The sequence below is a fragment of the Dendrobates tinctorius genome, unplaced genomic scaffold (assembly GCF_039654945.1).
Source record: "Dendrobates tinctorius isolate UK_male_01 unplaced genomic scaffold, ASM3965494v1 ptg000051l, whole genome shotgun sequence".
In the NCBI taxonomy this organism is placed as follows: domain Eukaryota; kingdom Metazoa; phylum Chordata; class Amphibia; order Anura; family Dendrobatidae; genus Dendrobates; species Dendrobates tinctorius.
In genome coordinates this window covers 22,174,931-22,190,075 of record NW_027361719.1, presented here as the reverse complement: position 1 = coordinate 22,190,075, position 15,145 = coordinate 22,174,931, and the positions used below count along the sequence as shown (strand labels likewise).

The 15,145-nt window shown below is 43.6% G+C and overlaps 1 protein-coding gene across 3 annotated transcripts in view; it reads right to left on the bottom strand.

Annotated features, from left to right (window-relative positions):
* The window catches only part of STAT6 (signal transducer and activator of transcription 6), a 243,067-nt gene that overhangs the window by 63,516 nt on the left and 164,406 nt on the right, over positions 1-15,145 (bottom strand). For all 3 annotated transcript variants that reach the window (XM_073576848.1, XM_073576847.1, XM_073576849.1), the window contains 3 exons: positions 5,729-5,816; positions 3,852-3,968; positions 3,346-3,438 (listed from right to left, as the gene is read on the bottom strand). In XM_073576848.1, the coding sequence (XP_073432949.1) occupies positions 3,346-3,438; positions 3,852-3,968; positions 5,729-5,816 (298 nt within the window). The remainder of the gene's footprint in view (positions 1-3,345; positions 3,439-3,851; positions 3,969-5,728; positions 5,817-15,145) is intronic.

Sequence of the window (15,145 nt, the reverse complement as noted above, 5' to 3'; positions counted from 1 at the left end):
GAGAAGAGTAATGTCTGAAATTCATTGCTCCGCGTTAGCTGGTCATCCAGGTATTTTTGGTACTAGAGATTTGGTGAGTCGGTCTTTTTGGTGGCCTGCCTTATTTCGTGATGTCAGGAATTTTGTGCAGTCCTGTGGGACTTGTTCTCGGTCCAAACCCTGTTCTCATTCTGGTGGTTTGTTGATACCCCTGCCGGTGCCCAGGAGGCCATGGACCCATATCTCATTGGATTTAATTTCTGATCTCCCTGTCTCTCAGAGAATGACTGTTATCTGAGTGATCTGTGATAGATTTTCTAAGATGGTTCATCTTGTACCACTCCCAAAGTTGCCATCTTCTTCTGAGTTGGTGCCCTTGTTTTTGCAACAGGTGGTTCGTTTGCACGGTATTCCTGAGAGCATTGTGTCGGACAGAGGAGTTCAGTTTGTTTCCAGATTTTGGAGAGCTTTTTGTTCCAAACTGGGAATTCAGTTATCTTTCTCCTCTGCATTTCATCCTCAGACCAATGGGCAGACTGTGAGAACAAACCAGACTTTGGAATCCTATTTGAGAGGTTTCATATCTGCTGATCAAGATAACTGGGTCTCATTTTTGCCCTTGGCCGAATTCACACTAAACACACTAAAAGTTCTGCCACTTTGATGTCTCCTTTTTTCTGTAACTTTGGGTGTCATCCTCGATTTTCTTCGGGGCAGGTGGAAGCTTCGGCCTGCCCAAGTGTGGATTCTGTGGTAGAGAGAATGCAGCAGATTTGGGACCAAGTAGTGGATAAGTTGTCCCACTCTCAGGAAAAGGCCCAACGGCTTTCCAACCGGCATAAGACCATTGGTCCCCGGTTTAAAGTGGGTGATATGGTTTGGCTGTCTTCAAAAAATATTCCTATGAAGGTTGCGTCTCCAAAATTCAAGCCAAGGTTCATTGGACCTTATAAGATTTTGGAAATCCTTAACCCCCTTTCTTCCCGTTTGGCTCTTCCAGTTACGTTTAAGATTCATAACAATTTCATAAATCTTTGTTGAAGAGGTTTGTGGAGCCAGTAATTCCCATGGCGGTGCCCCCTGACCCTGTATTGGTTAAGGGTAATTTGGAGTATGGGGTAGAGAAGATTTTGGATTCTCGTTTGGCTAGATGGAGACTCCAGTACTTGGTCAAGTGGAAAGGTTGTGGGCAGGAGGATAATTCTTGGGTCTCTGCTTCCGACATTCATGCCGAGAGATTGGTTCGTGCTTTTCACCGGGGGGCTACTGTTGTGAATTCTCTTACTTCTGACTCAGGGCTCTCTCTGGTGGTTACTGTGGGTAGTGGAGCTGACCAGATTGACAGAGGTCTGCCACCTGATGATGATTGGAGATCTGGGGTGACTGATTGGAATATTTAAGACAGCAGGCTTCCTTCAATCCCTGCTGGTGATTAGTTTTCCTGTGCATTCTGAGGTCTGATGTCTCCTGCCCTGATCCTGCATTTTTCAGTTAAGTTGTCATTTGCTAATCCTTTGCATCTGATCTGGTTTTGCCTCTTTCTGCTTGTTGTGAGGGTTCAGCATGCTCCCTGCTGGGGGCAGTGCTGGACCCCGCTCCATGTTTTGCGGCTTGTGTCAGTTTGTTCAGGCCCCTGTTATATTAGTCTCTTTTGCTTTGCTGCCAGTTCATACCAGAATGCTGATATAGTGGCCGCGAGGTCGTGAGACCTCAGTGTTTTTTGGTACATCAGTCGTTTTGGATTTTTTAGGGTTTTTCCATGATTGCAGACAGTGTCTTTCCTTTCCTATCCTATCTAGTCAGTTCGGGCCCCATCATTTGCTCAGTCTATTTTCTGCCTGCGTTTGTGTTTCATCTTGTCTCACCGACAATATATGTTTGGGGGCTATTTATTTCTTTGGGGTTCTACTCCGGGGCAGTTTAGATTTTACCTTTCTTGCTTTAGGCTTAGTTAGTTCTCCGGCTGTGTCGAAGCGTCTAGGGCATCGTAGGTACGCTCCGTGGCTACTGTTAGTTGTGTTGTTAGGATTAGGGGTCTGCAATCCGCTAAGTTACCAACCTTTCTGGTTTCCTGGTGGCCTAGTCTATTCCAGCCATCCTCCTCAGTGACCTGTTCATAATATGACACAAAATGAACCACTCAACAAGAGGGCAACTATGTGCATCGAATTAAGCAGTCACATGGCTATGGAGAATGTTTCATCTCCTTACCACTTAATGCTAGTAGTTACCTTTCCAAATAAAACAACCATTTATTTCTTCACTATTTACCTTATTTTTATTTATTATTTTCATAATTTTAAGGTCAAATGTGATTAATATAAAGGGGTTGTCCACTATACCGACAAATCCCTTTTAAATGAAGTCGTCCGCCTTATAAAATAAATAACAGATACTTTTCTCTCGCACTGGTGTCACTCGAGTAATATCAGTGCTTTTATGCCACGTGAGTCCTTCAACCAATCAGCTATGGCTATTTGGCTTCTGCACACTTACTTTCTTCTTCCGGCCCTTGAGGAAGCACAGGCGAAACGTATGTTGAGTGTAGACAGCAAGAGGGTCGTGGTCTAGTAAATATCACCTTATCCTTAACATGGTCTTTAAATATAATACTTTATAAGAACTAATCCCACAATGTCTCAGGATATAATGAATTAAGTGTTTAAGGCATGATGGCTCTTTACATTTAATAAAGGTACATCATACATCAACTATTTTTTGTACAATATAAATGCACTTGCTAATTTCAGTGTAAATTTCACATTTTTTACTTACCTTGCACTATGTACTTTATTTAAAATGGGATTTACCTGAATCAAATTAGCCTTATATTATGTGAAAGTTTTGTGCACACTGAAACATAAAACCGTAAATACTGAGTACTTACCCTTTAAGATGATCTAGTAGTTTGGAGTGTTCACTTTCCAGTTGTGTTTATTAAATATGCATATGCAGGGCTCTCATGTGGAAGACAAGTATATATATATATATATATATATATATATATATAGTATATATATATATATATATTACAAGAGGGATTACTTCTTTTAATACGAAGTTATGCAAGTAGTGAACCAACCCTTTTGAATTGCCTCCCCCTTTTTTTTACGATCCTAGCAAAAAATCTGCTTTCTGGAAGTTGGTAAGTATAATATAAAGTGTACAGAAACACAAGGGAAGAACTGACTTGCTTAGGAAGTGCGTAAATGTTCTTATCTAGATAAGTTACAGTATTTTTGGCCCACGTTCTGCTTGCTCAGATGTCTGCCACATGTAGCATTCCTACTACTGACTGAGCAGCGTTACATAACAGGTTCCATCACACCCATAACACCCTACTGCAGCATTTTTTTTAAAACTTACAATCTCAGAGAAGGCGTTGTCCCACAGAATTGTGGCCTTCGCATTGTTGTCTTGATTTCCATGGACTATGACAACCAGAGGTAACGACAAGGCCTATGATAAAAGAAAATACTGAAATGTAAACTTTAAGTGTTACCACAAGTTCAATGTAATAAGGGAGCCTGTACACAGAGGACACATGGCTCATTAGTATGGAGTCAAGCAGCCATACTGGGCCTCTGTACAGGGGTTGTGGTGTGTACTGCATGAATAAAGGTATTTCCCTCCTAGAGCATGCTAATGAGCCCTGATGGAAACTAATTTAGATTGGATTTGTATATAAAAAATTCCTTATAATTCTGTATGAAATAAAAGGCATGCCGAGGTCTACCACACATGTGTGCCCCATAGTTATGCTATTATTAGAGGACTATTATTGTATGGCATTATTACTACAACTAGTGGTAGTAATAATAAGAATGATAATAGTGATGATAATTATTTAGGGTTCAAAGTTGTGAAGTTACCTGTATAATGTAAGTGGCACCACTAAAATTAATTTCGGCTGTAAACAATATAGCACATTTTTCCTCCGTCACTGATTCCGATCCCTTTCTCTCACAGCGCTTTATCTTTTTCAGCAGCTGAAAATCAGAAATCCAGATTTTGTTCATAACAAGGTGCAATAAATATGGACATGTCAACAACTAAAAAATGTGAATGCTGTAGTACAAAGAAATCCACAAAATTGCATTCAGTACAGAGTATCAACTAAGGCTGATCCATCACCAGATTTCACAATACAAACTGTGCACAATATTATATAGATCTTTTAGATCTGGTCCAAAATGAGAATTTTATGAGTCCAGCTATTGAATGAAATAGCTCCTGGGTCAAAGTATAGTCAGTCCCCATCCACCAAATCTTACCGACAGTTGCAGCTAGTACTGAGCAGTGTGAGATTTTAGCAGTAGGGAGGACAAACTCATTTTCTGGAAAGATGATTGTTGAAAATTAGTGATGAGTGAGTATACTTGTTACTCGAGATTTCCCAAGCATGCTCGGGTGATGGGTGATCTCTGAGTATTTGGATGTGCTCGGAGATTCAATCCCCACATGTATTCAGGCTGGCCAGCAGCCAAAAATCATGCAGCTGCGGCGACAGAAAGTAAATCTCCGAGCACATCCAAATACTCGGAGACCACCCGAGCATGCTCAGGAAATCTCAAGTAACGAGTTTACTCGCTCATCACTATTGGGAGTAGTATTGGACCTTAATTGATTAAACATTGATGGTAACTGCTAAAGATTAATGGGACTTGTCATCAGTAATTGGGTCCCCTAAAAGCCCACATAACATTATACTAAAGTTGTCAATTTCCGCCAATATAAACAGGGTCGTCAGACAGTCCAATGCGTATTGAGAGGCCTCCCGACGCTTCCTCGACAGGTGATGTCATGCAAAAGAAAAGTACGGCCAAATTTTAGAAGCTGATCCTTTTGTTCTCTATCGAAATATGCAGTTGACAGTTGATTTTGGAAATGCTACTTTCATAGAAATCAATTGTCATGGTTAGGACATGGTTAATGTCCTGTTCTCACAGGGTTAACTTTTGCCGGCCTCTCTTTGGATCTGGGAGGGGTATTTATACTCACTCCAGAATAGCATTCTCTGTCAGCTATACTGTTATTCTGGCTGTGTGTCTGACCGACCCCCCTGGTGTGCGTGTACTGCATTGCTTGTTTGATTCCCGTGTATGACCCGGCCTGTCCCCTCACTCTGAACTCCATCTCACGTTTTAGGTACTATTGTCTTCTCTGGTTCTGACCTCCTGGCTTGGCTATTGTCACTCCGCTACCGTTTGCCCCTATTGCACCGCCTATTGCCCGTTCTGGTTTTCTGATCTATTGCTACGTCCTGACTATCCGCTCTAACCCTTTGGTACTGTCCTGCTATCTCGTGCATTGACCCCGGCTTGATCTGGTTTCCGCCTCTGTCTATGCCCCTTGGTAACTTGTCCCGTAGTTACCTTTCTAGGAGTTTCCCTGCAGCTCCTAGCTCTGTGGAGCTTAGGCCACGCCCCCAGCAGTCACATGCTTCAGGTTCTGATAGTTTGAAGCACGCATTGTCACAGCTGCTGCCCTGCTCCACAGGTATCTTTGAGCACTGTTTTTGTACTCAGGACACCCGCACTGGCTCAGTGAGCGAGTGTAGTGCGGTGTTCCTGACATCAATGAAGTGCTTGACTGAGTCTATTGTTCAGCTTTATGAGTACGTCAAGAGACAGTGATTGGATGACAATTATCTAATCTTTTGGGGGGCACGAATTGTCACCAACCTGACAGGTTCCCATATTTTTGTGGCTTCTTTTCAACAAATGACATGATTTAGTTTAATGCATACCATATTTTTAAATACTGCTCCACAGGTCCGTGTGGCTTGAGTGAATTCAAACAATGACCTTCCATTTTCAATTTCTCCCGCACCATCACTAGAGACACAAAGAATCAATGGTGAATGTCATAAAGAAATCCAATAATTTTAGCATCTCTCCCAGACTACCATTATCCTGGGAGGAAAGAGAAAAGGGGAATAATCAACAATGCAGCTTAAAAAGGTTTTCCGGGCTCTCTCTGTGTTTCTGTAGTCATTCTATGTAGCTGTAGGTTGCCAAGTCCTCACAGTTTGCTATATGCACACTGTCAGGACTCTGCTTTGTTTCATGCTCAAGCTTACACACTATCAGAATTTGTCGATTTGCTGTTACAGTGGCATGCAAATGTTTGTGCACCCCTGGTCAAAATTACTGTTATTGTGAACAGTTAAGCAAGATGAAGATGAAATGATCTCTAAAAGGCGTAAAGTTAATGATGACACGTTTTCTTTCCTATGTTAGGCACAAACAAATATATATATTGACATTTTTACATTTTGAAAATTACAAAAAGGAAAATACATAGCTAGTATCTAGTAACCAGGGCTGTGGAGTCGATAAGCCAAACCTTCGATTCCGGCTCCTCAATTCCACTGACTCTGACTCCACAGCACTGGTCACTACTGAGCATGTACACAAAGTGCAGCACAGATTCATCTCATCTATGACTCCACAGCACTGATCAGTACTGAGCATGTACATAAAGTGCAGCACAGATTCATCTCCACTAAAAGCTGAGATCCTTAGATCAAGAACAGAAGAGACACTTAAAGGACATTTCACAACCTTCACAAATTCTGAAGAAAACATTTAGACACAGAGATTCATTCCTGCTTTTCATTTTTTACTGAACACACAGAAGCCACAGCAACATCGAAGAAATTATACAGCACTACTGAGCAGAGAAAATCCAGCTCTGAGTGAGGTAAAAGACTTGTTAGAAAACTCAGCAAAATCTTTCTGTGTCTTCCTCTGCCCAATTTATGCGTTTCCCATCACTCCTCCTTTTCACCATAGAGTATAATAGGAGGTGTAATCTGATACCTCACTGTGCTGATAGTGTGTCATATCTGAACAAGATAGATCTGAGCTGGCTATTCATAGTGGATTTCGAGTTCAGGAGGCAGGGAAGAAGTAGTAGCTCACAAGTGGAGATTAAAGTAGTTTTTTCAAAGTACAGTTCCCATTGAAGTCCCTTTGTTATTTTTTTAAATTATGGTCTGGGAGTTTATCAATAATAGTAGAGTTAAGGATGCAGACCACGGTTTTATTGGATTGGTCTTGATGTCCTGCCAGAATATATGTTCATTTTTTTTGGCTTCACTAAAGTATTATAGAGCTGCCTTTACCAATTTAACCAATATACCATTGAGAATCTTACGGGCTCCTCATGCCATAACCAAAAATAACTACATACCAGAATGCTGCTTGATGGCCACAGCAGCCTCTAAATTAAATAGCATTACTATTATTAACGGTTATAGGAAGTTTCGCCCCCAGCAGTTCGCCACCAGGTACATTTCGCCCCCGCACATTTTGGCCCCCAGCAGTTCGCCCCCCGGATGTTTCGCCCCGGATTTTTCGCCCCCGCAGCTCGCCCCCGGATGTTTTGCCCCCAGAAGTTCACCCCTGGATGATTCGCCCCCAGCAGTTCGCCCCCGGATGTTTCGCCCCCAGCAGTTCGCCCTCGGATATTTCGCCCCCGGATTTTTCGCCCCCGGCAGTTCGCCTCAAGATGTTTGTACCCTGTTTTGCCCGCAGAATTTTGTGTTTGGATGTTTTGCCAGTTTGTCCTTGTGGTTCATGAATTCCCATCCATCATCAATCCACATGTCACAACAGTACTGTACAGAGTGCTGCACTTTTGTGACATTTTAAATCAACTGTTTCCATCTGTAAACCTCACAACTGATTGCATTATAGTGTCAGAGCATTTTGCCCGCAATTTTAACAAGACATTTTCCAAAACATTTCTAAAACGTTTTTGTGTTACAAAAACATAACACGAAAAAAAATAAACAGATTAAAAAAATGCAGTGTGAATAAGACCTGATTAGGTGGGGAATGTAAACCACTCTAAACTCAAAACATTTTGTGAAGCATCTGGTGAAGTGGTGAATGTAACCAATCCCACAACCACGCAGCAAGACCTGAAGCAATCTGACTAGTCAATGAGGTGGTCACCAGGGCAAGTACAACACAGGAGACACCACAACAGATTCTCACAGAAGTCATTTCAGGAGCCCATTCTAATGTTGTAGCACTTCTCCCAAGGAAAGCATCACTGAAGAGAACAATACGATTATCAAGGCATCTTGGCAATATTCCAAGGTTGCCCCAAACTCTTGATCAACTTGTTCTTCCCCAGGAGTTCCAGGAGATCAATATTGATGGTATCCAGCAGTAGTTCCTTCTGCATGACTCTGGTAAGCATTTAACATTTCCATTATGCAGAATTATTGCAAAGTATATGTTGCACAAATGTGAAAAATTATATATTATAAAGTGCTGATATAGAATACTATGTGATTATTTTGCCTTAAAGGGAAACTTTGAGAATAGTGTAATGTAGGGTGAGGCTTAATGATTCCAACTTGTCTAGTTGCAGTCTGATTTTCTGCTCAGCTTCAAAGTAGAAGTCCTGCCTTTAAGATACAGTGGTCTGCCAAGTTCATAAGCAGAGTGGCAACCTTGTCCACCAACCATGATTTGCAGGTATCCAGCCATTGTCAATCACAGCCAGAGGACAAAGTTGTCGCATCAAACCCGCATCACTAGATGTCAATTTTAGTGTAGAATTTTATGCTATAAATTAGCTGCAGATTGTTTGCTGAAACTACATAGTGCATGTGAATGGACCTTAAGGATTCATTAACAATGTGGTAGGGGCCCGGATTGGGGGGTGGTCCACTGCTTACTGCGACCAGACGATGCAAAGACGAGACGGAGGCAGATTCCAGTTGTAAGGCTGTGTGCACACGATGCAGATTTGCAGCGGATCCGCAGCGGATTTTACCGCGCAGAAACGTTGCATTTCTGCATTGTGATGTACAGTAGCCTTAAAATCAATGTAAAAAAAAAAACGCTGTGCAGACGCTGCAGATTTTTCCGCGCGGTTTTCCCGTGGTACAAAATCCGCAGCATGTTACTTCTTTTGTGCGGTTTTCCATCTCCCCTGTCACCAAATCCGCAGGGGGAAAACCGCGATGGAAAACCGCACAAAAACCGCATGAAAAATGGAAGAAATCCGCAGGAAAAATGCAGGTCATTTGACCTGCGGATTTCTTCCACTCTGCGCGGAAAAATCCGCAGGGCCAAAAAGTCCGTCTGCACTTAGCGTAAGAGGTCCGAGTTTATTGGCCGTCCTCCTGACAACCGTAGCCATACACTGCAGCACCTTTATGGATTTCTGTATCCAGGCTCGGGTACCTTCACCTTTCCTTCAGTCGTAGTGTCGTTCCTCGTGGATCTTTCGCTTGGGTTGTCCTAGACCAATCTACCGCCAGCGCTTCACCTGTCCGAGGTCATCGTCCAATCGGTACCCCCGGGGCCTCGTCTGTCCTGCTGTCCGTTGTGTCAGGGCCACCCCCCTGACTGTCTCTTCCCGTCAGTCCCCTGGTCGAGCTCTCCACCATCGTCAGTCTTCTGTACTGAGTCTCTTCCACCTGAGCTCCTCCTGGGACTAGCCTCGCCTGGAACCCTGTCCTGTCCTATTTATCCCCTTCCTCAGGAATTTCCCTCCTGGGTTCCTGTCTCCCCGCCCCCATGACTAAGCGGTTTCCTAAGCCCTAAGCTGATATCAAGTCCTGAACTACGCTCCCCCTGCCATCTTGTGGTCAATTCTAGGTATTGCACTCCCTTTTCCATCTACCCCCAGCTGTCTCCCTTCTGTCATTACTACCATCTGTCTCCAGTGCACAAACCATCCCTTCTCCCTCCAGTCAAGTCACCTTCCCTACACTATGTCTCCTAACTGCTGTGGATAGTCCACAACTGTGGATCTACAGCTATTCTGGTGTAGATAATTCTACACCAAAATCTCTATTTAGCTCTATGGATTTAGGTGCAGGTTTTAGTGCAGGATTTTAGCCCCTTGTCTGAATGGCTGGAATCTTTTTTGCATAATGGCAGCATACATTCACATGCAGGGACATAAGTAGCTTGGCCCTGGCCCCATAGCAAAGTTTTGAAAGGGCCTGTGCCCCCCCTTCCTCCGCGATGGCCTGCCCATTTAGCCAGGCCCCCTCCCAACAGCCTGAAATGAAGTTCCAATGCTGACTTAGTGCTGGGAATAGGGTACACATGCACCAGTAGTTGCTTGTCACCTACCGGAGCTTGGCAGGGGTGAATTAATATTCACCACCTGCTGCCACACGCTGCGTTCCTCTGCTTTGATACAGGACTTGCAATGATGTATGCAATCATGTGATCGCTCACGTCTCAGGATCTGCATCAAAGCAGAGTGAGGAAAGCAGCGCCGCAGCAGGCGGTGAGTATTAATTTATCCTTGCCATGCTCCAGTAGGTGACAGGCACCTACCAGAGCATAATAGATCCAGGGTGCCCGCTGTTCATGGGCGCATTACACCCCTTGGCGACAGGCCCCCTGACGTCCCGGGGGCAGTGGCATCCCCTGCCTACATGGTAGGTACACCATTGCTGCACTGCATGTCATTTTTTTTAACTATGCATTTTTTCATCAGCATGTGGATGGGATTTAGACATTTACGCTGCATATGACCCCGACCTAATGAACCATTGAGTTAGTATGCTTTTTTTTCACAAATACTTCTTACATGTTTGCTCGTTTTTCCTGATGTAAACCTTTTATTATCATGGAATTCTGCATTTTGCTAGTTTCTGCTGCTGTTAATCCTTTCACGACTTTGAAAATGTGACATTTTTGAAGCTTGGAAGCATTCTTAAACAGGAATATATCATTTTCCACTGGGACAATACATTTCGTAGAAAAAGCTATTGTTTAGCCCCATCACACCAGATTTTGCTTCAGTTTTACGTTTCTGTTATAAAATCAGAAAATCTGAAGCAAAATGTGAGTTTTTAATGTGAGATATGAACAACGGATACTTCTGATTAGGAAAATTTATTGTGAATTCATCCCGAAATTGTCTGTCTGCTACTTGTTGGTTTTTATATTGTCTCTCATTATTTCCTGTACTAATATTTTCACTTTTAATTAGAAAGTGGACTCAGCCGTATCTTGATATTTGGAACAAGAGACAATCTCCATCTACTGGCCCAAAGTAAAGAGTGGTTTGCTGATGGCATGGTTTCCACTACACCATCCATGTTCAAGCAACTTTATACAATCCATGTAGTCCACAGCAGCCTTGTTGTTCCTGTAGTGTACGCCTTGCTGACGGACAAGAGCCATTCAACATACCAGAGATTGCTACAAGAGCTGAAGAACATACAACCTGGACTGCAGCCACACAACCTGATGTTGGATTTTGAACTAGCTGCAATCCAGGCATTTGAGAGTGAATTCCCCAACCTCGAGAAGACCGGTTGCTTCTTCCACCTATCACAGTCAGTGATATCGCGGGAAAACTGCAGCAGAAAGCGGTTTTCCATTTTAAAACATGTTCTATCTTCCTGGCGATTACCGCCGTGGTTTTAAACTGCCGCGGTAATCACCAGGAAAACAGCAAGTCTGAAAGAGGCATCAATGTGCTCCCTATGATGTATACAGGGCTGCTGGTTCACAGCCCCCTGCAAAGCTCCCCAAACCCCCATGTGCTCAGTCCTTTACTAGCTTTACACAGGGGGAAGCCCTACTCTTGTCCAGGATGAAGCACATGAGGGGAGGGGGAAGGGGAACTTGCCAGAGGGCTGTGAACGAGCAGCCCTGAAAGTATCACAGGAAGCCTGACTCCATCCACAATTTCTGCTACCAAGGGGGCCCGACTTCCTTACTAACCACTGAAATCCTGCAGCACATAGAGCCTGCTGCTGTAACTTGGATGGGAATTTTCACACAAAACTAAATAAAATTTAGAAAAAAATTATATTTAAAAAAAAAACTAAAGCTGCTTGAAGAGTGGTCTCCATTGGAAAAGATCAGTGCCACAGGTACTATAATATATCAAAAGTTTTTTGTTTTTTTAGAGTTACGCTTTAAATATATTGTTCTGCAATGTTGGTTGGTTTAACCAATTGTTAATATTTTTCTGTCTGTTTGTAAAGTTACTTATGTAGAAAAGTCAAAGTTTTGGAATTAAAAAAAAAATCGTAATTTGATCATATTTATACATCTTCGACTCAAAATAAGATTAGTGAGAAGTGAACCTGCCGAAGTTCAGTTCGGGCAGTTCCGACCCAAACACACAAGAAAATCCGGGTTCGGGTTCAGCACCTCCAAACTATCATCTCCATTGATCTCAATGGGTATGGAGACTCAGAGGAGTGGAGGATCTGTCCACCACATCCTCATCACTGACCAGATAGTAAAAAGAAAATATATATATTGTTACTTACCCCTTTGCTGAGGTACCGGCATACGCGGAGGGTCCTCTTCCATGCAACATTGTGTGAATATGTCATCATTCCTGAGGGAATCCCTTTCAGAATTCCTAGCTAGGGATTCCCTTGGTAAAGAAGACTCTCCACACAGGGGAGAGAAGCGATTTTTATTTTCTGATGAGCAAACTCCGAACATTGCCTGTTTGGGGTCGGTGTGGTTGAACCCAAGCAGGCAATGTTCGATACGAAACCTGAACTTTCCAGATCTGGTTTGCTCATCAGTAGATACAGTATGATATGTAATGGATGACAAAAAGAAGCCATTAAGTGTAACACCACTAGTACATGACAGTAAAATGATGGTCACTTGTCTTAGATCAGGGGTGTCAAACTCATATTCACCAAGGGCCACACCAAGTTAATGGCTGTCCCCAAAGGGCCATTTGTTACTGAAAGACCGGATGCACTCAACCGAGTCCCGTCCAGAACATGCATTTCTCTGCACAGAGCAGTGCATGCCCCTGTATAAGGCATGTCATGGTGGATCAGCTCTTTACCAGGCACTGTCACATCTTCCCTGGATCTCACTGAAATCATGGAGAGCTATGGCTGCAGCTTCCAGTCACTTGTCCTTGTTGTTGGTGCTGAAAGCTGCTGATAAACAGCTGGCTCAATGCAGAATACAACTGGACCCTATTCTTGGCCTAATCTGAGGAATGGGCATCAATAGAAAAAGGGATCCTGAAGTGAGAATACCACTTTTATCTGCTGCTCCATTCTTTGGTATACTGGCAGAGTGTTCTGTGAGGGCTAATCCCAAAACCCCCCTCTGAAGACCTGATAAAGAGGTTCTGTAGAAACTGGTTAACCACCACCTTAGTTCAGCAAAGCCAATATCTCAGTTCTGCAGAGATGGTTGGTGGGATTAACCCTGTAGTCAGTCAACAGTCCCCCTGCTTCCATTAATAGCCTGCATTAAAGGGGTATTCTCATGCCAAACAGCAAAATAAGGCAGCATGCTTTCAGCAATCATGTTGCGGTAAGCATGATGCTGATCTTCCCCTCCTGGTACTCACCTAGAGGTCTTCTGTTCATCTTTGCCTGATCTTCTCCTGCCTGTGTGGGCTGGCGATCGCCGTGCTGGATCCGGAGGCCACCATGAGTCCTCTCCTTCTTCCCAGCGTCCTCTTCTTCTGCCTGATCTCATCGCGGCACTGCGCATGTGCAGCAGTGTCTTGGTGACAGGAGAGGCATCGTGCCCCTGAATTGACTGATGAATGGGGCAGGAGTGACATCATGTCAGTGAGTGGCCAGGAGACATTTGGCCTCACTGCCGCGGCATTCATCATGCTTCATGGATCAATGATCCAGGCAAGATGAAAAGACAGTCGAAAGCAGGAGAAGACGTCACTGGGAACCGCTAGACCCAAGGAGCTGTAGCTGCGACAGGTAAGTATGTCAGTCTTTTTGTGTTCTAGGATGATAATACTCCTTTAAGGCCAACCAATAGAGCTGCTGAAAAGGCCAACCAATAGAGCTGCTGAAAAGGCAGCCACAAGAATCCCCAGCAATTGGGGTCCTATATATTTTATCTCCAGGTATGTTCTGCCCTAGATGTTTAGTTCCCTGCATGTTGACCCCAAAAGCTGAGGGTGAAACATCTGGGGTCAAAATGCTAGGGGCAAAACATCACATGGTGACACATCCAGGGACAAAATGATGGAGGTGAAACATCCGGGGGCAAACGACAAACTGCTGGGGGCGAAACATCCAGGCGTGAAACATCCGGGGGCAAACTGCTGGGGGGAAACATCCGGGGATGAAAAATTCAGGGGCGAAACATCTGGGGGCGAACTGCTGGGGGCGAAACATCCGGGGCGAACTGCTGGGGGCGAAATGTGCGGGGGTGAAACATCCAAATCCCATTATTAACCATAACAATGAACTTCATAAATAACACTTTATAAAGAACATTATATAAACAGAATCCAGAAGGAGGTTGGGGGAATTCTGAATACCCGCAGTACCCAGGACCAATCATATTTGGGAATGATAAACTTGTTTGGGGTGCTGCATTCCATACTGCTTTTAACACCAAGTATTCTACACTCCAGAGGGATTGGTATACCTCAGAGGGACCCCAAAATTACCCACAACAATTGCTTCTCAGGAGTTTCATCATGTTGGCAGCCATGACAGTTGGGAATTGCAACCAGAAACCCTTCACCCAGTCTACCACAGTTCCATGTTAATAGGCAGGCTGATTAATGGTCCTGCATTCTCTGAAAATGGTCTGGGCGACTTTCTCCCTTTTCTATTTCTTCCTTGAGTGCCATATCCCAATTCACCTCCACCTCTCTTTCCCTGCCCCGCCTTTGTTCCTCCTACAAACCCAGGCATGCCAATGCTGGTTTTCAAGGAATTTGCTCTTTTCTCAAGTGTTAACAAAAGTGTAACTGTTTGAAACAGAATGTTCTGAAAAGAACAAAACAAAACTTTTGGTCTCACAAGGGAAATGCTGACGAGAGGCTAGAAATGGTATTGAGAGGGATATGGGGTCCTATGGTTCAATATGTACATGGTTTGGTTTGTTCGCTCTGTTAACATTGATTACATCATGGTTTCTGTTGCTTTTATCTTATCTGTTGTCTTATCTGTTGTCTTTGTGATGCACTATTCTTGATGTCACATTACAGAACTATAGAGAACAGTTTCCAAATGGAGCCTCCAATGGCAGTGTGAACAAATCCATATCATGTGATCATTGAAACAAATGATTATGGACTATTTGGCAGCATGAGAAAGGCAGCAACAAACTTCAGTGGATCTTCACAGGATATTTGGGGACTACGGCCCTGAATTAGGCATGGAGAAGCTTGCCTTAATCTCTTTCCACAAGGGAAA